The 24,449-nt window shown below is 43.3% G+C and overlaps 1 protein-coding gene across 2 annotated transcripts in view; it reads left to right on the forward strand.

Annotated features, from left to right (window-relative positions):
• FRAS1 (Fraser extracellular matrix complex subunit 1) overlaps positions 1 to 24,449 on the forward strand; it is a 533,887-nt gene that overhangs the window by 282,485 nt on the left and 226,953 nt on the right. For both annotated transcript variants that reach the window (XM_055434121.2, XM_055434122.2), the window contains 3 exons: positions 6,114 to 6,254; positions 8,045 to 8,185; positions 9,685 to 9,861. In XM_055434121.2, the coding sequence (XP_055290096.2) occupies positions 6,114 to 6,254; positions 8,045 to 8,185; positions 9,685 to 9,861 (459 nt within the window). The remainder of the gene's footprint in view (positions 1 to 6,113; positions 6,255 to 8,044; positions 8,186 to 9,684; positions 9,862 to 24,449) is intronic.

A 24,449-nucleotide genomic window follows, 5' to 3' on the forward strand; every position in this document is an offset into this window, starting at 1 on the left:
TCATTATTGAAGAGCTTGCCTTACATGTTTGATTTGAGAGAGACTGAATCATCTAGGGTGCAAGGTGGAACATTCAGTTCAGTTCACTTCAGTTTAGTTGCTCAGTCGTGTCTGACTCTTTGTGACCCCATGGACTACAGCACGCCAGGCCTCCCTGTCCATGACCAACTCCCAGAGTTTACCCAAACTCATTTCCAGTGAGTTGGTGATGCCATCCAGCCATCTCATCCTCTGTCGTCCCCTTTTCCTCCTGCCTTCAATCTTTCCGAGCATCAGGGTTTTTTCAAATGAGTCAGCTCTTCGCATCAGGTGGCCAAAGTATTGGAGTTTCAACTTCAACATCAGTCCTTCCAATGAATATTCAGGAATGATCTCCTTTAGGATGGACCGGTTGGACCTCTTTGCAGTCCAAGGGACTCTCAAGAGTCTTTTTCCAACACTACAGTTCAAAAGCATCAATCCTTCGTCGCTCAGCTTTCTTTATAGTCCAACTCTCACATCCATACAGGACTACTGGAAAAACCATAGCCTTGACTAGACGGATCTTTGTTGGCAAAGTAATGTCTCTACTTCTTAATATGCTGTCTAGATTGGTCATAACTTTCCTTCCAAGGAATAAGTGTCTTTTAATTTAATGGCTACAGTCACCATCTGCAGTGATTTTGGAACCCCCCAAAATAAACAGCCACTGATTCCACTGTTTCCCCATCTATTTGCCATGAAGTGATGGGACCAGATGCCATGATCTTAGTCTCCTGAATGTTGAGCTTTAAGCCAGCATTTTCACTCTCCACTTTTACTTTCATCAAGAAGCTTTTTAGTTCCTCTTCACTCTCTGCCATAAGGGTGGTGTCATGTGTAAATCTGAGGTTATTGATATTTTTCCCGGCAATCTTGATTCCAGCTTCTGCTTCTTCCAGCCCAGCATTTCTCATGATGTACTCTGCATATAAGTTAAATAAGCAGGGTGAGAAAATACAGCCTTGACGTACTCCTTTTCCTATTTGGAACCAGTCTGTTGTTCCATGTCCAGTTCTAACTGTTGCTTCCTGACCTGCATACAGATTTTTCAAGAGGCGGGTCAAGTGGTCTGGTATTCCCATCTCTTTCAGAATTTTCCACAGTTTATAATGATCCATACAGCCAAAGGTTTTGGCATAGTCAATAAATCAGGAATAGATGTTTTTCTGGAACTCTGTTGCTTTTTTGGTGATCCAGAAAATGCTGGAAATTTGATCTCTGGTTCCTCTGCCTTTTCTAAAACCAGCTTGAATATCTGGAAGTTTACAGTTCACGTATCACTGAAGCCTGGCTTGGAGAATTTTGAGCATTACTTTACTAGCATGTGAGATGAATGCAATTGTGCGGTGGTTTGAGCATTCTTTGGCATTGCCTTTCTTTGGCATTGGAATGAAACCTGACCTTTTCCAGTCCTGTGTCCACTGCTGAGTTTTCCAAATTTGCTGGCATATTGAGTGCAGCACTTTCGCAGCATTGTCTTTCAGGATTTGAAATAGCTCAACTGGAATTCCATCACCTCCACTAGCTTTGTTCATAGTGATGCTTCCCAAGGCCCACTTTACTTCACATTCCAGGATGTCTGGCTCTAGGTGAGTGATCACACCATCGTGATTATCTGGATCATGAAAATCTTTTTTGCACAGTTCTTTTGTGTATTCTTGCCACCTCTTCTTAATATCTTCTGCTTCTGTTAGATCCATACCATTTCTGTCCTTTATTGAGCCCATCTTTGCATGAAATGTTCCCTTAGTATCTCTAATTTTCTTGAAGATATCTCTAGTCTTTCCCATTCTATTGTTTTCCTCTCTTTCTTTGCACTGATCACTGAGGAAGGCTTTCTTATCTCTCCTGGCTATTCTTTGGAACTCTGCATTCAAATGGGTATACACAGAAGAACTGTACAAAAAAGATCTTCACGACCAAGATAATCACGATGGTGTGATCACTGACCTAGAGCCAGACATCTTGGAATGTGAAGTTAAGTGGGCCTTAGAGAGCATCACTATGAATAAAGCTAGTGGAGGTGATGGAATTCCAGTTGAGCTATTTCAAATCTTGAAAGATGATGCTGTGAAAGTGCTGCACTCAATATGCCAGCAAAAATGGAAAACTCAGAGTGGCCACAGGACTGGAAAAGGTCAGTCTTCATCCGAATCCCAAAAAAAGGCAATGCCAACGAATGCTCAAACTACCACACAATTGCACTCATCTCACATGCTAGTAAAGTCATGCTCAAAATCTTCCAAGCCAGGCTTCAGCAATATGTGAACCATGACCTTCCAGATGTTCAAGCAGGTTTTAGAAAAGGCAGAGGCACCAGAGATCAAATTGCCAACATCCGCTGGATCATGGAGAAAGCAAGATATTTCCAGAAAAACATCTATCTCTGCTTCATCGACTATGCGAAAGCCTTTGACTGTGTGGATCACAATAAACTGTGGAACATTCTGAAAGAGATGGGAATACTAGACCATCTGACCCGCCTCTTGAGAAACCTGTATGCAGGTCAAGGAGCTATAGTTAGAACTGGACATGGACCAACAGACTGGTTCCAAATAGGAAAAAGAGTACGTCAAGGTTGTATATTGTCACCCTGCTTATTTAACTTATATGCAGAGTACATCATGAGGAACGCTGGGCTGGCAGAAGCAGAAGCTGGAATCAAGATTGCCGGGAGAAATATCAATAACCTCAGATATGCAGATGACACCACCCTTATGGCAGAAAGTGAAGAGGAACTCAAAAGCCTCTTGATGAAAGTGAAAGAGGAGAGTGAAAAGGTTGGCTTGAAGCTCAACATTCAGAAAACGAAGATCATGGCATCTGATCCCATCACTTCATGGGAAATAGATGGGGAAACAGTGGCAACAGTATCAGACTTTATTTTTTGGGGCTCCAAAATCACTGTGGATTCTGATTGCAGCCATGAAATTAAAAGACGCTTACTCCTTCGAAGGAAAGTTATGACCAACCTAGATAGTATATTAAAAAGCAGAGACATTACTTTGCCAACCAAGGTCCGTCTAGTCAAGGCTATGGTTTTTCCCGTGGTCATGTGTGGATGTGAGAGTTGTACTGTGAAGAAAGCTGATCGCCGAAGAATTGATGCCTTTGAACTGTGGTGTTGAAGACTCTTGAGAGTCCCTTGGACTGCAAGGAGATCCAACCAGTCCATTCTAAAGGAGGTCAGTTCTGGGTATTCATTGGAAGGACTGATGCTAAAGCTGAAACTCCAATACTTGTGCCACCTCGTGCGAAGAGTTGACTCACTGGAAAAGACTCTGATGCTGGGAAGGACTGGGGGCGGGAGGAGAAGGGGACAGAGAATGAGATGGCTGGATGGTATCACTGACTCTATGGACATGAGTTTGGGTATTCTCCGGGAGTTGGTGATGGACAGGGAGGCCTGGCGTGCTGTGATTCATGGGGTCGCGGAGAGTCGGACACGACTGAGCGACTGAACTGAACTGATCTTTCCTTTTATCCTTTATTTGACTCCATCAGTTGCCATATTTTTCCTCAAGTTCTTTAAATGTTTTTCAGGAAGTTAGGATGGTGTAGGTGGATTAAGAGAACAGGCAGACTAAATCTCTCAATAGTTCTCTATTCCTGAATCATCGGTTCTGATAGTGAGAAGAAGTTTTTTTGGCTTGTTTTTAAAAAATTTAGCCATGAGTGTGGAGTGGATTGAGTCATAGACTTACCTGCGACTGCGTTTACCCTCAGCTTTGTTTTCTGTTCAGCAAAGGTGGACTTTGTTTTGTTCAAGGCTAATCTCTCCATCTGTACTTTTGAATATATCTCACCTCTTTCTCCTAGATATGCTTTCAGCAATTATTCAAACTCTTCTCTTTTTAAAAACCTCTCCTCGGTCTGTATTTGCCTTGGGCTTTTACAGTGCTGGAGAAACAATACATCTTTTTACGCATGTTTGCATGCTAAGTGCTTCAGTCATGTCCAATTCTGTCATGTCCGTGGACTGTAGCCCTCCAGGCAAGAATACTGGAGTGGCTTGCAGTACCCTTCTCCAGGGTATCTTTCCCACCCAGGGATCGAGCCTGTGTCTCTTAAGTCTTCTGCATTGGCAGGTGGATTCTTTTCCACTAGTGCCACCTGCTGCTGCTAAGTCGCTTCAGTTGTGTCCAACTCTGTGCAACCCCATAGACAGCAGCCCACCAGGCTCCTCTGTCCCTGGGATTCTCCAGGCAAGAATACTGGAATGGGTTGCGATTTCCTTCTCCGATGCATGCATGCATGCTAAGTCGCTTCAGTCGTGTCTGTGCGACCCCATGGACAGCAGCCCACTAGGCTCCTGTGTACACAGTATTCTCTAGGTAAGAATACTGGAGTCGGTTGCCATTTCCTTCTCCAAGTGCCACCTGGGGAATCCCTTTACTGAATAAATAAACTTGTTTCTGATTTCAACAACCACACCTGTATGTGATGACCCCCAGGGCCCTCCCTTGAGTCTCAGAACAGTCATCAGGCTGTTTACTGGACTGCACGTGTCCCAGATGAACCCCCACACCTACTCTTTTTTTTTTTGTTCCTCGAGTAGCATCACTTATTCCGTGTACCAGACCCCTGGCAGCCATCTGAGACGCTTCCACCTACAAAGCTGTTAAATCTATCACCTCATTCACAGACTTGATGCAGCTCCCAGTCATCTTATTCCCCGAACATTTCCACAATTTTCCAACTTGGTCCCCAACTCTCCTCCTTACCCCTCCAAACTACCTCCCAGCTGAAGCCAAAGTGATCCTGCTTAAACACAATCGTAGCCATATTTTTACTATGCTAAAATTTGTAGTGAGTGTGACATGTTAATCACTCAGTCATGTCCGCCTTTTTGTGACCCCATGGATAGTAGCCTGCCAGGCTTCTCTCTGTCCATGGGATTCTCTAGGCAAGAATACTAGAGTGGGTTATCATTTCCTCCTCCAGGGGATCTTCCCAACCCAATTGAACCCAATCTACATTGCGGGCAGATTCTTGCCATCTGAGCCACCAGGGAAGCCCAAAAACTGTGTAGAGAGAGGCTCCTAAATCTTTCACAAGATGAGCATCTAGACTGTGGAGTCTGGTAGACAGGTTTCTGTAATCTGGCCCTTCCCACTTTTCCAGACAAAAAAACAGAACTGCTGTTTCCCAGCCTTTCGCTGAGCAAACTCCAGGAGGAGTGAAGGACAGGAAAGCCTGGAGTGCTGCAGTTCATGGCTTTCCCAGGTTCTAGGCCTGTACTTGCTTTGCTGCTTCAGCTGAGAGTATATACCCGTCAGCTTGGCATGCTCTTTCTGACTCAATATCTAAGACAGTGCTCAAGCGTCATTTCTTCCATGAACCCTTTCCTCACCTTTCATATTTCTTACCCCACACACATTTTGTTGAAATTTTTGTGATGCTTATGCAGACCAATCTGAGCAATACATTTAGTATTCCTAATATTGCATGTGTTTATTTCCCGCTGGTAGACTTAACAAACCCCTTAAAGCTGAGACCAAGTTGATTTGGATTTTGTGTCTCTACTACCTGGAACAGTACTTGACATAGAGTGTAAGAAATGTGTTCAGGGCTCACCGAATGAATACGTGATGAGTAGATCCTAGCAGATTGTGTGAAGCTCAGCAATTTCAACTGAAGTTTTATAGCATGACCTTGTTTAGTAGAACTCTGAATTCTCTCTCCAACTAGGGTTGTTGGATGAAATATAGGATGAACTATTTTGGACAAACTTAAGCTAAAAATTATTCTTTATTTATCTGGAAATTCAAATTTAACTGAGCATCTGGTATTTTATTTGTTAAATCTGGGAACCCTACTGCCAAAGCCATTTTGACTTTAAATCCCATATTAAATTGGACAGACTGGTAGGTGAGCCTCAGAATATTTGTTATGCTTAGTTCAGTGAATACTTATTGAGTTCTCCTTCAACTGTGAATACAGAAAAGTTTGAATCAAGGAAACAGACCTCAGCTGAGCAACCAGAAATGTGATTACTATGTTGATGCCAACTGTGGACGTTGAAAGAACAGACTTCCTTTGCTCCCTTTGTTCGTTATTGATTTTCTCTGATGGGTTTTCTTCCCCTTTAGCTTGTGATCAATTCTGTAAGAGTTGTGGCCCCAGTAGTCCCAGATGTCTTACCTGTGTGGAGAAGACCGTGTTGCATGATGGGAAATGCATTTCTGAATGCCCTGGTGGGTACTATGCTGATGCCACTGGTAGATGCAAAGGTAAGTTACCTGGGTAACTGTTATCATCATCCTCCTCATCACCAAAAAAGTAATTAACACATGTTTGATTACACTCAGTGCTGTATGCTGCTCACTTGGAAGTTTGTGTGTGTGGTAAGTAAATGGCAAATTAAAAGGAAAATATATCTGGTGTGAGGGTGGGAAATATGGGTGGATGCTCGGGGAGTAATGTGATTAAATAAGGGGCTTACACATACCAATCATCATTAGAGATCATGGGGTCATTTTGAAATGCCAAGAAAACCTCTAAAATCTTCACACAGTCCTTGTGTACTTGTCAACCATTACTCACTCAGGTTGTAGGTGGGAGAGAATCATTCTTTAGATGGCATTTGTAAACACATATGTCGGCAACTACAGGACACCAGGAAAATAAAAAAGCAAACCAAGTTTGATAGCTTATAAAGCTAAAGTGTGTTTCTATTGAAAATTTGGTTTTATGTGCTATTTATATAGTATTTTTTTCAGACTTATACATCTTAAACTGGGAAACATTCCCATTTGAGATGGGAACTTACTGCTGCCTCAGACACCCTGATTGCCCTTCTCTGAAACCAGCATGCGTATTCTTACTTCCACGTCTAGTGTCTGTTTGGGCAGGATATTTAGACCCGTCCTACCGCCTTGAATCGTCAGCCTCCTGTTTGTTTGTCAGCCTCTTTGCTCATCCACTCTTTATCTCGTGTCCTCAGTATTCTGTCCCCAGAGATCTCCTCCTGTCTCCACACTCCCCTCTCCCAGCTCCTGACCATGGTCCTCCAGAACCTTCTTCCAGGGTTCACTCCTGTTCCTTAGAACAGCATGGTGCCATCTGCCCCTTGGAGTCAGAGTATCCCATTGTTACTAGCCAGGACCAAAGCAGGAGAGAGGCATGCCTGACACTGCCATATGCAGGGGTTGAATCCTTTAACATAATTTTTATTTAGACTCCTAGAATGTCCAACTGTAAGTGTGTTAAATGACCATTTAACCCAACCTTTCACCATGCATATGTCAAGGAAACTAGGCCTGGAGAGACCCAGTCTTGGCTAAGGGCATAAGCTAGGGGACAGGCCCTTCAAAAATGCCAGGGGTCCCAACACCCAGATCCGTGAACTTTCTCCTCTTCCCTATTCACCTGGGGAGTCTTAGGTTCAGATAGACCTTGGGCTAAATTTCAGCTCTGCTACTAACTAGCTTTGTGATCTTGAGTAAATTTTTTAACTTTCCATGACCTTGGTTTTCTCATCTGTAGAATTAGGTTAATATTCCCTACTGCATTAACATTGCTATGAAGATGAAAAGTGGCAATATATATAAAACACAATACAAACACTAAATAAAGGATTTGTGTTGAGTTACTCAGTGGTGACCAACTCTTTGCGACCCCATGGACTGTAGCCTGCCAGGCTCCTCTGTCCATGGAGTTTTTCAGGCAAGAATCCTGGAGTGGGTTGCCACTTCCTCCTCTAGGGGATCTTCCTGACCCAGGGATGGAACCCAGGTCTCGTTTGCATCTCCTGCATTGCATCCCCTTAACCCCTGCGGCACCTGGGAAACCCAAATAAAGGGTAGCTAATAAATAATAGAATGTGGATGAAAGATGGGCAAAGTTGCAGTGTGAGCAGTGCTGGTAACATAACCACCTCCGAACACATATGCCCCTTGATTTGGTGCAGCAGGTGAGGGGAATTGAGGATAGAAGAGAGAGCATCTTCGCACATGAGGAGCCCGGCCAAGAAGTGGGCTCTCTAGTTACCTTGATCCCACTGTATTCCTTTCTTTCTCAGTTTGTCACAACTCATGTGCCAGCTGCTCAGGACCCACGGCCTCTCACTGCACCACCTGCATCCACCCCCAGGCCCTGCGCCAAGGCCGCTGTCTGCCCAACTGTGGAGAGGGCTTCTACCCTGACCATGGTGTCTGCAAAGGTATTGTTGGTGTCATCATCATCATTTATTTATTTATTTGCTATGTTGGGACTTCATTGCTGCATTCAGGCTTCCAGGCTCAGTAGTTGTGGCATATGGACTTAGTTGCCCCAGGGCATGTGCAATTTAAGTTCTAGGACCAGGGATTTAACTCCCATCCTCTGCACTGGAAAGTTGATTCTTAACCCCTGGATTACCAGAGAAGTCCCTTATCATCATTCCTGATAAACTTTCCCATCACAAGGACATAGAGATAAGTTACTTTGTGGGGCAGCTCTTCCTCTAGTGTATCCCATGTGGTTATGCCTACATTATAAGGTGTTTTTTTTTTTCCATTATCAAAGGGAGAATCTGAAAAATCACATTTGAATATTTGTCATGACACTCAATGGGCCACCATCTTTCTGGCCATCCTTGAGGGGAATGTTATTCCCTTTCCTGTGCATTAAAACGAACCCAGTTCTTCTTTCCTCTCTTTTCAATCCTCTGAGCATTACTAATGTTTTTCTTAGTCTTCATTTTGTTTTTCCCTGAAGAACTTCTTTTTGTTAATGATACTGCTGAGCAAACTGAGAGTTACCAGCAATGCCTCTGGGCTGAGTAAAATGGAAAATCTTTCATAGCTATTTGCTGAAAAGGCTCTCAGCTCATAGGGAGGGCAATCTCCTTTGAGCCTTTTGAAACTGGAACATTGGGAGCAAACATTTTAATTAAGCAAAGTTAATTTATGTTTATTTATACATAGGGCACCTTGGAAAAGTTGTGAAGGATAGTTACAAGGGAAAAAGAAACGTATTTAAGACAGGGCAGCTGCTATAAATATCCCGAAAAAGACAATTTAGAGAATCTTTGAAAAGAGGAGCAACCATTATATCAGAGTGTGGGCAGGAGAGATTTTGAGTTCTCTGGCTCTGATTCTCACCAGCATCCAAGAAAAACCAGAAACCATGATGGATTGTCAAGTCTTTGTTGCTGCTCTAAAGGGTCCTCTTCTTTGTCTAGAAAAGCAGCCTTTCCTCACATAAATTCTAACAAAAATTTGTTGCCTGGACCCCTCTTTAGTGGGTGATGGATGCTGTAATGGACAGTAACACAACTACCATTTTTGCACATAATAGAGTAACAGCCTTTATAGGAATGCTTCTTAAAGTCTTCCATTAAAAACTGAGATTATAACATTATATCGTCATCCACTGTCTGTGACTCTCTGGAGAACCAAGCCAATATTGTCCAGTTTGCTTTTTTCTTCTCTCCGTGATCTAGCCTGGCAGCTCTTCTAGGACCTGAGAGACATGGCTAGTTAGCATCACCCTCATTTGGCCTCTCACAGATATTGTTATTATCCCCCTGGGCTTTGTGGAGAATGCTGGAAAAACAGTTATCTGCAAAGTTGTATCTGGTGAACTTTTCTGAGTGAATCGGACTTCTTAGGGACTCTCCTTGGTTGCAATGCTTATCTGACCCTTGGATTGATTTCTGCATTTTACTCTTCTTGGCAGCCTGTCATTCCTCTTGCTTGACTTGTGTGGGTCCAGCACATTCCCACTGCACCCAGTGTAGGAAGCCAGAGGATGGACTGCAGTTTGAGCCGCTGTTGGGTGCAAACATCACCTCGGGCGAGTGTCTGTCCCCGTGCAGAGCCCAGTTTTACTTGGAGAACACTGGACGGTGTGAAGGTGAGAAAGCCTGATTGGAGAAAATGTTTAGGTAGCTTCCAGGCTTACCTCTTGAGGGATCCTGTGAGGTGGGACCCAAGCCAGAAGTTCTTTGTTTTCCCACCACAATAGTTTCTGAGTGTTTCTGGATGGAAGACTGACATGTGAGAGTATGGTCCCACTGACATCCCCCTTCCTTTGGTGAATAACAGGTGATCTTAAAGACTTAGTTCCTTTTCCTCCACTGTCCTCAGAGTCACACTGTCAGAAATTCCAGGTGGGGATTCGTTCAGAGACAGTATGAGTGGCTGAGACAGACACGGAGCTCATTGTAGAATTCTGTTTATTTGTGTTAATTTGCTACTCTGAATATAAACTGATCTCTTCAGGACAAAATCTGGACTTCTGTCAAAATTTAGAAGTGATTCTTGCCCTTGCTTTGGTGTATTGCCTACAGAGAATTGATGCCATTCTGAATGGTGTGACTCAGAGCTGGGTCATTTATAAGATGAGATGAAGGGGCGCCTGCATGTGTAGTTGTTCAGTTGTGTCTGATGCTGTTTCCCCACCAGACTCCCCTGTCTGTGGGATATCCCAGACAAGAATACTCGACTGGATAGTCATTCTCTTTTCCAGGGTATCTTCCCAACCAAGTGATTGAACCCACGTATCCTACATTCAGGTAGATTTTTTACCATTTGAGCCACCAGGGAAGCCCCAATTTCTTAGGAGGTAGGGGAGGCCCCTCTCTGCTCTTAAAGAACCTTCCTTGCTATTTAATGAATTTGTTGACTCTCAGGCTACTTGGGGAAAAATCCAGTACTTATATTTTTCATTATGAACATATGTTCATTAAGGGGAATTTTGAATGCAGAAAAAAGTAGAAAAATAATCTCTCCACCATCTACCTGCCTAAACCCAATTGCCTTTCATTTTGCTGTAATATATCTGAGTCTTTTTTTTTTCCCCTGTGCATAGCTTTGAATTTTTATTTTTGCACCATAATTGTAAGCATACTGCAGATTCAGTGGTGTATTTGACAAGCCCACTTATTAAAATTTCTTCACTGTTACACTGGAATATATACTCACATGGAAATGCTGGATTTCAAGGTTAGGTTAAAAGGCTTTGGACACGGTGAGTGATATGGCATAGTAGAAAGTATCTGGAGTTGGAATACAGAGACCCCAGGCCAGATACTTAAGCTCTCAGAGCCTTCGCATCTGCAGTATTAGAATAGGGATAATTGACTTTCACACATGCTTTTTGCCAGGATCAAACGAGGTGCAGAGCATGAAAATGCTTGGTAACTTGTAAAGCCCTCATGATCACTTGGTATAAATCTCAGTCCATGTGCTCAGGTATTCAGGGACATTATAAGAGTCACCCCCTGCTCCCTGGGATTCACCAGGCTACAGAGTGTTTCAGTTCAATTCAGTTCAGTTGCTCAGTCATGTCCGACTCTTTGTGACCCCATGAATCACAGCACGCCAGGCCTCCCTGTCCATCACCAACTCCTGGAGTTCACTCAAACTCATGTCCATCCAGTCGGTGATGCCATCCAGCCATCTCATTCTCTGTCGTCCACTTCTTCTCCTGCCCCCAATCCCTCCCAGCATCAGAGTCTTTTCCAGTGAGTTAACTCTTCATGGTGTCTAAAATTGGGAGAGGGCCTCTACTCCCTAAAACACTGGTTTCCACCTATGTATGCATTGTGCAGACTTCCCGTGGTCCCTTAAACTCACGACTCTGTTTCCACAACCACTTACAAAATATGGGAATCGTTGCTGCTGAGAGCTCCAAATCTCTTTCTGTTTTGCAAAGATCATTTTTACCATTTTTCTAGATTAAGCATACAGACACCAAGAGGTAAAGGAGGGACTGGGATGAATGGGGAGATTGCGATTGACATACATATACTGTTGATACTCTGTTTAAAATAGATAACCTGATGGGAGCCTACTGTTTAGCTCAGGGAACTCTACTCATGCTCTAGGGGGAAATAATTGGGAAGGAAATATAAAAAAGAAGGGATGTATGTATATGTACAGCTGGTTCACTTTGCTATACTATAGAAGATATCAGAGCATTCTAAAGCAGCTGTGTTGTTATTGTTGTTGGTTAGTTGCTAAGTTGTGTCTTTTTGCGACTCTGTGGACTGTAGCCTGCAAGATTCCTCTGTGCATGGGATTCCCCAGGCAAGAATACTAGAGTGGATTGCCATTTCCTTCTCCAGGGGATCTTCCCAGACCAGGGATCGAGTCCATAGCTCTTGCATTGGCAGGCAGGTTACCATCGAGCCACCTGGGAAGCCAAAGCAGCTATACTCCAAAAAAATTAATTGTAGAGAAAGAGCCCCAATGCATTTCCAAGCCACACACCACACAACCTTCACTTCTGATCCTAAAGAAGAAGTGAAGTAAATAAAGAAGAAACTTGCCTAGGCTGTTCACCATGGTTAGTCTCTTTCTATAATTTTGATCACTTCATTGAAAAAGAAAATTAGGGAAATTAGAGAGAGATCTGAAGGGATAAACAAAAATGATAACTATTTTTAAAGATAAATTGTTGATAAAAATGAGAGTAACCAGGGCTTCTCAGGTGGCACGGTGGTAAAGAATCGGCCTGAAATGCAGGAGATACAGGAGGTGCAAGTTCGATCCCTAGGTCAGGATTCCTCCCTGGAAGAGGAAATGTAACATATTCCAGCATTCTTTCCTGGAAAATCCCATGGACAGAGGAGCCTGGCTGATCCATGGGATCATGAAGAACAGGACACGACGGAGCACGAATGCAGGCAACCAGGGTTATTCAGCCCTAATAAAATCATATTCCTGTGAATTGGTGCTCAGCTTTGATGCAGACACTGTAAGAAGCACCTTACTTGTTCTGTTTTTTCACTTGGTCCTGACACCAGCTTTATGGGGTCAGTCGGACAACTACTTTAGAGGAGAAACAGGCAGGAGGAAATTAAGGCTCAAACTTGCTCAGTATCAGGTAGCTGGCACCAAGTAGAGTCCGGTGGGAACCTGAGTCAGCCAGACTCCAGTATCCATGCTATTCACCAAAAAGCTGTTCCAATATGGTCCCTGAAGGGGCAAACGCACAGAAGTACTGTGCTTCAGAGTTGAGACAACCTAAGTTTAAGAAGTTCACTGATTCCTAGGATGTCTACGTTCACTCTTGCCATCTCCTGTTTGACCACTTCCTCATGGCAAATAGATGGAGAAACAGTGGAAACAGTGTCAGATTTTTTGGGGGGGCTCCAAAATCATTGCAGATGCTGATTGCAGCCATGAAATTAAAAGACGCTTACTCCCTGGAAGGAAAGTTATAATCAACCTAGATAGTATATTAAAAAGCAGAGACATTACTTTGCCAGCCAAGGTCCATCTAGTCAGTTCAGTTCAGTTCAGTTGCTCAGTCGTGTCCGACTCTCCGCGACCCCATGAATCACAGCACGCCAGGCCTCCCTGTCCATCACCAACGCCCGGAGTTCACTCAAACTCATGTCCACAGAGTCGGTGATGCCATCCAGCCATCTCATTCTCAGTCGCCCCCTTCTCCTCCCGCCCCCAACCTTTCCCAGCATCAGAGTCTTTTCCAGTGAGTCAACTCGTCGCATGAGGTGGCCAAAGTATTGGAGTTTCAGCTTTAGCATCAATCCTTCCAGTGAACACCCAGGATTGATCTCCTCTAGAATGGACTGGTTGGATCTCCTTGCAGTCCAAGGGACTCTCAAGAGTCTTCTCCAACACCACAGTTCAAAATCATCAATTCTTCGGCGATCAGCTTTCTTCACAGTCCAACTCTCACATCCATACATGACCACGGAAAAAACCAGAGCCTTGACTAGACGGACCTTTGTTGGCAAAGTAATGTCTGCTTTTTAATATACTATCAAGGTTGGTCATAACTTTCCTTCCAAGACTATGGTTTTTCCAGTGGTCATGTATTGATGTGAGAGTTGGACTGTGAAGAAAGCTGATCACTGAAGAATTGATGCCTTTGAACTGTGGTGTTGGAGAAGACTCTTGAGAGTCCTTTGGACTACAAGGAGATCCAACCAGTCCATTCTAAAGGAGATCGATCCTGGGTGTTCATTGGAAGGACTGATGCTAAAGCCGAAACTCCAATACTCTGGCCACCTCATGCAAAGAGTTGATTCACTGGAAACGACTCTGATGCTGGGAAGGATTGGGGGCAGGAGGAGAAGGGGACGACAGAGAATGAGATGGCTGGATGGCATCACTGACTCGATGGAGGTGAGTTTGAGTGAACTCTGGGAGTTAGTGATGGACAGGGAGGCCTGGCGTGCTGTGATTCATGGGGTCTCAAAGAGTCGGACATGACTGAGCGACTGAACTGAACTGAAGTTTAAGAAAGCATCCTTGACCAAGGGGAATGTTCTTGGAATCCCTTTATACAGACACCTTTTACAAAGGATTAGAATCTAATCCCTCTGGAATGGTTTAATTGTGCTCCCGTGTGAAAGGGCTGGATTGACCTCTAGAGGCCCGGGTAGCCTTGTGACTTTATGCTAATTCACACAGTACTGTGAGATACCACACATAGAGCTCTCTACTCACATTTATTATGAAATCCTGAGCCCTCTCTGCTCAAGGTCGATTGTTGTGCTCAATATAGTAGTGATGGGAAAGAGGGAGAAAGAGGTTAATTGAGTTGCCCAAGATTCCATTGGGAGACTGAGCGCAGCCACCAATTGTTTCCCCACTCACTTGAGTAAAAGTGTGTTGATTGATGTGTTTCCTGTCACTCATTCGGTATCTCTGGCAACCTTTCCGCCTTCCCACAATCTGTTCCTTTTTCGATTCTGCTGAAGCCTTGTCTCTAAACTTGGGCCTGGGAGCCCTGTGAGATTGCGTTGGGTGCTCCTTCTCACACACCCACAAAGCACCCTCTCCTCTGTAAGGAACATTTTAATAGGTTAGAGTTCTTGAGTGTGTGCCACTGAGAGTTGATTTTACAAACCTTTTCATCTGAAGTGCTTTGCTGTAAAGAAGCAAAAAACAACTGCTTTCTGGAACTCTCCCTCTGCCTTTCTCTGAGACTGCAGCATAGAGTGATTAGAATATTACCGCAGTTAATGAAAGTGAGAGGCAGATGCATTAGAGGGAGAAGCAATTTACTTAGAGCCCGAATACTGTCAGGAGTTGTTATAAAAGCTTCTGCTCTGAGCTACCTGACAAACCCAGGAATTATCTATTGGAGGATGAGGCAGATTTACTCAGGATATTTGGCTAAGATCCAAGTGTATGATAGAAGAATGAAAAATATATAATTAGCAAGGAGTGACCAAAGAGAAAATTGTTTTTTATTAGCTCAAGCACAGTCTGTCTTTTCATTGGAAAAGACCCTGATGCTGGGAATGACTGAAGGCAGGAGAAGAAGGGGACAACAAACGATGAGTTGGTGATGGATAGGGAAGCCTGGTGTGCTGCAGTCCATGGGGTTGTAAAGAGTCAGACACGACTAAGCAACTGAACTGAACTGAGTCTGATTTTATTCATTCTACAAATGTTTTTTGAGTGTCCCCTGGGTGCCAGGTATTGTCTAAGCACTTGGAGTGCTCTCGTCAATGAGTCAGATGAAATTCCTGCTCTCACGGGATTTATATTGAGAGAAATAGAAAATAAAAAATAAATAGCAACAGCAACAATGAAGCCCACAGTATACCCTTGGTTGGTACTATGAAACCCACAGCAAGGGATGGGGAAGACAGAGGGGGTGCTCTGAGATAGACTTCAAAACAGGCGCACTTTGGTGAGATGAGGATGGAGACCTGAGTATGTTTGTCCTGCATTTTTAGCTCACAGAAACAAACTTGGGTACTTTACCAGGTAGACCTCTGACTTTACATTTCTTTCACACACAGCCTCCATGTTTTCAGCGTGGCAGGAGTTTCTGGTTCAAAATAAAATCTGTCACCAATTTTTAAAGATAGTTTGGAGGCCTTTTCTGGTAATCCACCTAAATTTTACATGTCTATTAAATATTAAGGACTTCTCACATGCCACTAGTGGTAAAGAATCTGCCTGCCAGTGCAGAAGACATGAGATGCAGATTCCATCCCTGAGTCCTTCCTGAAGATACCCTGGAGAGGGATATGGCAACCCACTCTAGTATTCTTGCCTGGAAAATCCCATGGACAGAGGAGCCTGGTGGGCTACAGTCCGTGTGGTTGTACAGAGTCAGACATGACTGAGTGACTGAGCACAGTTAAATATTAATTGAGTATTAGGTACAGAAAGGGTTTTAGTGATTTTATCCACAGTTCATCTTACCTGTTTAACTGATTGTTCCCTAGCATCAACAGATACTAGTTTCTAAAACAAGGAAAAACCCCAAGAAACCCCTGTCAGTGCCTTTGCACAAATAGAACAACTTCATAAGACCCCAACCTTCTAAAACAAAATAAAAAGCCCATCCCTTACTTTCTCGTTCATCTTTCTCACTAACTTTCCATACCTCTGGGAGCTTTTATGAGTCTAGATGAGTTCTCGAGAGTAGAGCTGGGTAGGGACCACTCCGTTCCCCACTCCAGGGACACCATTCTCGGGGTAATTTATGTGATTGGTGCCTCCTGAAGTCATTTAGTGTTTGGGAAGCCTGTGTGGCTGAACATGGCAGCTCAGGGTGGATGGATGGAAGGAAGGACCTGAGGATTTTGTCACTAGGAGGCCTTCAGTTCAGTTCAGTTCAGTCGCTCAGTCGTGTCCGATTCTCTGCCACCCCATGAATCACAGCACGCCAGGCCTCCCTGTCCATCATCAACTCCCGGAGTTCACTCAAACTCATGTCCATCGAGTCAGTGATGCCATCCAGCCATCTCATTCTCTGTCATCCCCTTCTCCTCCCGCCCCCAATCCTTCCCAGCATCAGAGTCTTTTCCAGTGAGTCAACTCGTCGCATGAGGTGGCCAAAGTATTGCAGTTTCAGCTTTAGCATCAGTCCTTCCAATGAACACCCAGGATTGATCTCCTTCAGAATGGACTGGTTGGATCTCCTTGCAGTCCAAGGGACTCTCAAGAGTTGGCTCTCTCCTATAGGTGTTCCTAAGGTCAGGTCAGATTGCTCAGCTCAGTTTCAGATTCTCCTTCACTCTTGTTGAGGACTTATTTGTTTTTCTTTAAGGGATTCAACTATTTTGAAGATTCAGCTTTTAGTTGAGGTCTTTGTAGAGTAGAACTTCTCATAGGAATCTCTTGGCAATCTTGTTAATATGTGGACTCAGATTCAGTAGGTCTGGGGTGGGGTCTGAGCTTGCATGTTTATAACATGTTTCAGGGGAGGCTGATGCTCCTGGTCCAGATACCATAGTTTGAGTAAGCAAAGCCTCTGATTAAAGAGTTGTGTGAACTCAGTCATGTCCAACTCTTTGCAACACTATGGACTGTATAGCCTGCCAGGCTCCTGTGTCCGTGAAATTCTCTAGGCAAGAATACTGGAGTGGGTTGTCCTTCCCTTCTCCAGGGGACCTTTCCAACCCAGAGATCAATCCCAGGTCTCCTGCATTGCAGGCAGATTCTTTATCATCCAACTAATTAAAGAAGAATAAGCTAAAGCTGAAACTCCAATACTTTGGCCACCTCATGTGAAGAGTTGACTCACTGGAAAAGACTCTGATCCTGGGAGGGATTGGGGGCGGGAGGAGAAGGGGACGACAGAGAATGAGATGGCTGGATGGCATCACCGACTCGATGGACATGAGTTTGAGTGAACTCCAGGAGTTGGTGATAGACAGGGAGGCCTGGTGTGCTATGATTCATGGGGTCTCAAAGAGTTGGACATGACTGAGCGACTGAAATGAACTGAACTGAATTGAAGTATATCACTTTATCATATCACTGGTGTACTTATTTATAATGATAGTAGTTTTTTTAAATCCCAATTTTTATTTCTTTTCATTGCATACATTTTGCATATTACTGAAACGTTTAAAAAAGTATAGACCAAAAATGTTAAAAATATCTAAGTTACCAAGATTTAGCAAATGAAGACTTGGGATTTAAAAAATCTGAAAATTTTGAAAGCCACCATCAAATTACTTTAAAGGAAAAGATTTATTGTCAAAATCAGTCCAAGAATACATGGAAAGTATGAATAAATCAAAAGTCAAGCCGTTCCAGTACTCTTGACTGGAAAATCCCATGGACGGAGGAGCCTGGTGGCCTGCAGTCCATGGGGTCGCTACGAGTCAGACATGACTGAGTGACTTCACTTTCACTTTCACACATTGGAGAAGGAAATGGCAACCCACTCCAGTGTTTTTGCCTGGAGAATCCCAGGGACGGGGGAGCCTGGTGGACTGCCGTCTATGGGGTCACACAGAGTTGGAGACGACTGAAGTGACATAGCAGCAGCAGCAGCAGCATGCATAAAATTAAAAAGGTTAACAAAGAACTTTCTCTAAAATAGTGCTAGAGTTAGACAGTTTAATGTGTGAGTTATTAAAACCATCAAAAAACAATATAAGGAAATCTTATAATAATATAATATCCTAGAGCTTAGAAAAAGAATATTTTAGAGTACACTATTTTTTTATCCAGCATAGCACTAATGCTAATGTTACAAGATAACACAGAGAAGAACAACAAATTTTAGATAAAATATTAAAAAGTTATCAAATTGAATTCAGAACTATACATATCAAATTGAATTCAGGTTATTTTAAGAACTTATAGATTAGCTTATATTGAGATATCTATTAGGTAATTTATCATATCAAAACATCAAAGGAGAAAAGAATATGATCACTTTTATTTGCTGAAAATCTGTCTACCTAGGTTCATGATCTATTCTTCACATAAGAAAAAACCTTAATTAGGAGTAATTAGGAGGACTATATTAAAAATACAGAATTAAGAAATAAAAATATTTAGCATATAAAAAATGAAATGTTTAGTATGCCCACATATTACCTGAGATATTCTAAAATATTTTTCATTGTTTATCTGAAGTTCAAATTTAACTAGATGTCCTTTATTTCATCTATGATTCCTGCCTGTAACCCTTCCATTCTCAGATAACCTCTTTTAATATTTGGCATAGATTCCTACAGTTATTTCCATACACACATACATGTATCACTTTATAGTTTATGAAATTCCTTAGAACCAAGAATTTGATTGGAAATCCTGTGAATTTATATTTACTCCCATTTTACAGATGAAGAAACTGAGACTTAGAAGGAACCAACTGAAGAATTATTTAGCATTAGGAAGATCCTGGGCTCTAATGGAGGACATGGTTACCTAGGGTATATTTCCTTCTTTCCAAGCCTAGATCCCTTGTTCTTCCTTTCATCCTAGAGCCTTACAATTTAATCAGTCCAGGCCACCTCTCTGGCTCAGTCGGTAAAGCATCTGCCTACAATGCGGGAGACCCAGGGTTCAGTCCCTGGGTTGGGAAGATTCCCTGGAGAAGGAAATGGCAACTCGCCTCCAGTATTCTTGCCTGGAAAATCCCATGGATGGAGGATCCTGGTAGGCTACAGTCCACGGGGTTGCAAAGAGTTGGACACGACTGAGCAACTTCACTTAGCCACCTCTCTTAATGATCCCATCCAATCACTAAGTCAACGACTTGGTTGTGGTAGAGCAATGGGGTATGAACTTGGTTGGAATGATTAACTCAGCTGCGTAACTGGCCCAATTCTGTGGCAAATTGGGCTTCCCTTGTGGCTCAGCTGGTAAAGAATCTGCCTGCAATGTGGGAGACCTGTGTTCAATCCCTGGGTTGAGGAGATCCCCTGGAGAAGGGAATGGCTACCCACTCCAGTAATCTGGCCTGGAGAATTCCATGGACTGTATAGTCCATAGGGTCGCAAAGAGTCAGACACGACTGAGTGACTTTCACTTTCTGTGGCAAATTAAAGATGGATTTTTAAAAAATTACCATGCAGTTTAGTGAGAGGGCTTAAGATAATATAATTTTGAGGAAAGTACTAGTTTTGTTTTAAAAATGAACTCCATAGTGCAATAACGAGTTTTACCTACATATCTTCTCGTGTATAATGTCTGTAGAAACATTGTTCTTCAAAAAAGAATGCAGACATAACAAACATCCCAGTGCCCCCTCCCATCCCCCATCACGCATTAGAGGTAGAATTATCACAGAGCTTTGGTCAGGGAGACATCCGGGAAATTTTAGTAACTAAACTTTTCCAAGCCTTCTTTGTCAGTCTTAAAGATTGTATTGCTTCCTTAGGCAGACTTACACCTGCGTGGGGCAAAACTGCATAAAATCAATACAGATTTGGCATCAATTTTTTTCCAGTTTTATTGAAATGTAATGACATATACCATTGTATTCAATTAAGGTGTACAACATAGTAATTTAATATATGTTTATGTTGCCAAGTGATCACCACAATAAGATTAGTTTGACATCCTTCACCTCACAGAGTTGTAATTTTTTTTCCTGTGATGAAAACTATAATTTACTGTCTTCAGTTCAGTTCAGTTCAGTTGCTCAGTCGTGTCCGACTCTTTGTGACCCCATGAATCATATGCCAGGCCTCCCTGTCCACCACCAACTCCCAGAGTTCACTCAAACTCATGTCCATCGAGTCGGTGATGCCATCCAGCCATCTCATTCTCTGTCGTCCCCTTCTCCTCCTGCCCCCAATCCCTCCCAGCATCAGAGTCTTTTCCAGTGAGTCAACTCTTCACTTGAGGTGGCCCAAGTATTGGAGTTTCAGCTTTAGCATCAGTCCTTCCAATGAACACCCAGGATCGATCTCCTTTAGAATGGACTGGTTGGATCTGCTTGCAGTCCAAGGGACTCTCAAGAGTCTTCTCCAGCACCACAGTTCAAAAGCATCAATTCTTCGGTGCTCAGCTTTCTTCACAGTCCAACTCTCACATCCATACATGACCACGGGAAAAACCATAGCCTTGACTAGACGGACCTTGGTTGGCAAAGTAATGTACTTTCAAATATACATATAGTATTGTTAACTATAGGGCTTCCCAGGTGGTTCAGTGGTAAAGAATCTGCCTGTACATGCAGGAGCCAATGGAGATGTGGTTTCGATCCCTGGGTCGGAAAGAACCCCTGGAGGAGGAAATGGCAACCCACTCCAGTATTTTAGCTCGGTTCATCAAAGAGTCGGACACAACTCAGCACTCACAGGCAGAGCAGTTGTTAACTCTAGCACCACACTGTACATTAGATTCCCCAGAACTTGTTTGTCTTATAACTGAAGCTTGTACCTTTTGACCACCTTCACTTGTTTCCCCTCCTCACACCCCTGCCTACCCCCTGGGATACACCAGTCTGTTGTCTGATCCATATCCTTCAGTCCAGATCCAGTCCCTTGTTGCCTCTCAAACTTTGATGGCTGTCCAAGCTACGCTCTGTATTCTTAGTGGCATCCAGTAGAGGAGGGTGTGCCCACCCTATCTCTGTCCTGATGCAAAGGACCCTAGTCAGCATCTGAATGCTGGGAGATTGGAGCCAAACCCTCTTTCAGCAACTTCTAAAATGTCCAAGTGGATCTCTTTCAGAGACCGTCTGGGAGGTGGTTGTTTCTTGGTGGGTAGATTCCACTGGTTAACAACTAATTCTCTGTTTGCGACTGTTCCACAGAGCGCACGAATTTGAACATTGCTGATCATCAGAGTCAGGCCACCAGTGGCCATGTTCTCTGGGCCATAGTCAAAAAACCAGGGCCCTAGACCTGCACACAGATTCTTTCCAGGGAGACACGAGTGACCTGGAGCTGGGTGGAAGGAGAACATGAATACGCTTTCCTCCCGCCTCCCAGGTCTCCAGAGAGGATGGCGGGTACTAAGCCTCTCTATGTGGGTTAAAGTAGAAGCCTGACCCTCAGGCTGCAGCCTTTACTATACACACATGTGTCTCTTTCTGGAAAAGACTGGGAGATGCGCATTTATGATGGATGCATTCACAGGGAGCCCTGGGGGGGACAAGTACTATGAATCCTAGTGAGCCTGTGAAGAACTGTCTCTTTGGATGCTCTGATCTCGTAGGTCTTCTGGATTCAAGCCCCACTGGCTTTTGAGCTAGAGGTTGGAGGACCATTTATCAGGTGGAAGTCTTAAAGTTGGGTAGTAGATGTTGGGTTCAAGCCCTTCAATCTTCTGGGAGAAGCTGGGCGTCTGTGAGTTCCCCCTTGATTATTGTGTCAATATATTGCTGTTCCAGGGGTAGGATTTATGGCAGGAGTGTGTCTCGGCATACCTACCATTTTTTTTTTTTTTTTTTGCTAGTTTCTGGACTTCTTTCAGAGGCAATTGGCCCATGTGTGACTGTAGATTAGCATGACCAATGGAAGGAGTGAATTCAGGAGCCTCCTATGTTGCCATCTTGGACCAGAATGCCAATTTCTTTTTTAAATAAGAAATTCACTGATGATTTTGGTTAATTAAATAACTTGCTTTAGATGAATGAGAAGGAGTAAAGCATATTGTGGTATTTTATCTGTTTAGTTGTTCCTAAGATTCACCAAAGGCCTTAAGGCACAGAGCTTTAATTAAAGAAATAAATGTGCAGGAATCAGCCTGTTCTGCTTAAGAGTGTGTTGCTATTTATGAAGCTGGGATTCCCTTGAATTAATTGAATAAAATACGTGGCATTTATATTAAGTAACACTTTAATGTAGTCCCTAGAGTGCTGACTTAAGCTGTACAAATGCGTGCCTTCTGGAGATGTTCAGTCTTCTTCTCTTTCTCCTTCTTGCTTTTATAGCAGGGTGTGCTAGGCTTTGGGGATAGAAAGATGACAAAATATAGACTGTGCCTTAAGGAAAGAATGACCAACTAGGGGAGACTGACAAAGAACAAGTAACTAAAAAAACGAGATACATGTTGTAATGGCAATAGGCACAAGATATAGAAAGAATGCAACAAAGGAGTCTGACCGGTAAGGGGAGAGGATATGACGAAAAATTCGCAGAAGGAAAACTACATTAGGCTGTTGAAAATTAATGGGAATTTACTAGGGAGGAAGGTAAGAAAGGGCATTCTTTGCCCGGGAAACAGCAAGTGCAAAGGCATGGTGTATTTGAAGGACTGTGCATCTGGTTTTCCTGCAGGGTAAAGTCTGAATGGTGGATTGTAGGGAGTCATGAAAGGCTGCGTGTGCTGCGTATAGGAGTTGACACTGTTGGTTTTGGAGAACCATTAAAAGATTTTAAGTAGGGAAGTAGTTTGGTCAATTTGTATTTTATAGGGACCTCCCTGATGGTGGTGTGGCAAGTAAATGGGGAGACACTAAGTGGGGCTAGTTGGAGAAGGCAATGGCACCCCACTCCAGTACTCTTGCCTGGAAAATCCCATGGATGGAGGAGCCTGGTGGGCTATGGTCCATGGGGTAGCGAAGAATCAGACATGACTGAGCGACTTCACTTTCACTTTTCACTTTCATGCATTGGAGAAGGAAATGGCAACCCACTCCAGTGTTCTTGCCTGGAGAGTCCCAGAGACAGAGGAGCCTGCTGGGCTGCCATCTATGGGGTCGCACAGAATCGGACACGACTGACGCGACTTAGCAGCAGCAGCAAGTGGGGCTAGTTAGGAAGCTGCCACACTGACCCATATAAGGAGTGACATTGAAGGTATACATTAAGGGTCATGAGGATGATTAAACTGCTATAGATTTGATGCAGATTTAAGACGTAGAAATCAGCATATCTTGGCTGTGTTATGGTGAGGAAAAGTAGAAGTCCAGCTTTCTCATTGTGAGTGTCTTTGTGAATGGTGGGGTAAAGGCAAGCCAGGGAATACAAATGAACCATCAAAATTCAAGTTGCAACCTGCCAAAGATGTGAACGTGTATTTGCATGTCCAGTCACATGAATCAGTTCACATGTCTGGTATACATTGTCGTGTGTGTGTGCATTCTCTGCGGGCGGCTGTGCTCTTACATACTTTACCATACAGCACTGTATACAGTATAGCAGCTCAGTCTCTTTATTTCCAGCCTGGATGTCCAGAAGCAAGCATTAAAGCAGCAGTGAGGTAGTTGGTACTACTGTACTTTTCAAGGCAGGGTACTGCAAGATTAAAGATGTTTTCATTTTTTTTGCATTTTAAGTATATTATTTATGTGAAAAATATTATAAACCTATTACAGTACGGTACTCTATAATTGTGTTAGTTGCATACCTAGGCTAATTTCTTGGACTTATGAACAAATTGGACTGATTAATGAATGTACTTTCAGAACTGAACTTGTTGGTATGAAGGGGGGCTACTGTACAAAAAAGACCAGATAGGGGTTAGGATGTGGGGTTGGGTTGGGTCATGAGTACTGTTTGGATGGAATGAATGTGATGTGATCATTTACATTAAGTAGGTAAGGGTTAAGCTTTGATACTTAATGGATAGTGGATAATGGGGAATGAAGAATATGTTAGAGACGTTCCCTAGACAGTTAGATTTATGTGATTAGAGTTCAGGTTTAAAGTCAGAGCTGTACACATAAATTTGCGACTCACCAGCCTGAGGCTGAAAAGAAAAGATCAAAGAGAAGGGAGACCTAGCCCTGTACTGCCAGCATTTCCATCCACCTACCCCACCCACTCACCTTCCTAGCTGCCCTTCCATTCAGTCAGCAGAAAC

Source organism: Moschus berezovskii, chromosome 5, assembly GCF_049115385.1.
Source record: "Moschus berezovskii isolate FMDL1 chromosome 5, NW_MosBer_1.0, whole genome shotgun sequence".
NCBI classification, from domain to species: domain Eukaryota; kingdom Metazoa; phylum Chordata; class Mammalia; order Artiodactyla; family Moschidae; genus Moschus; species Moschus berezovskii.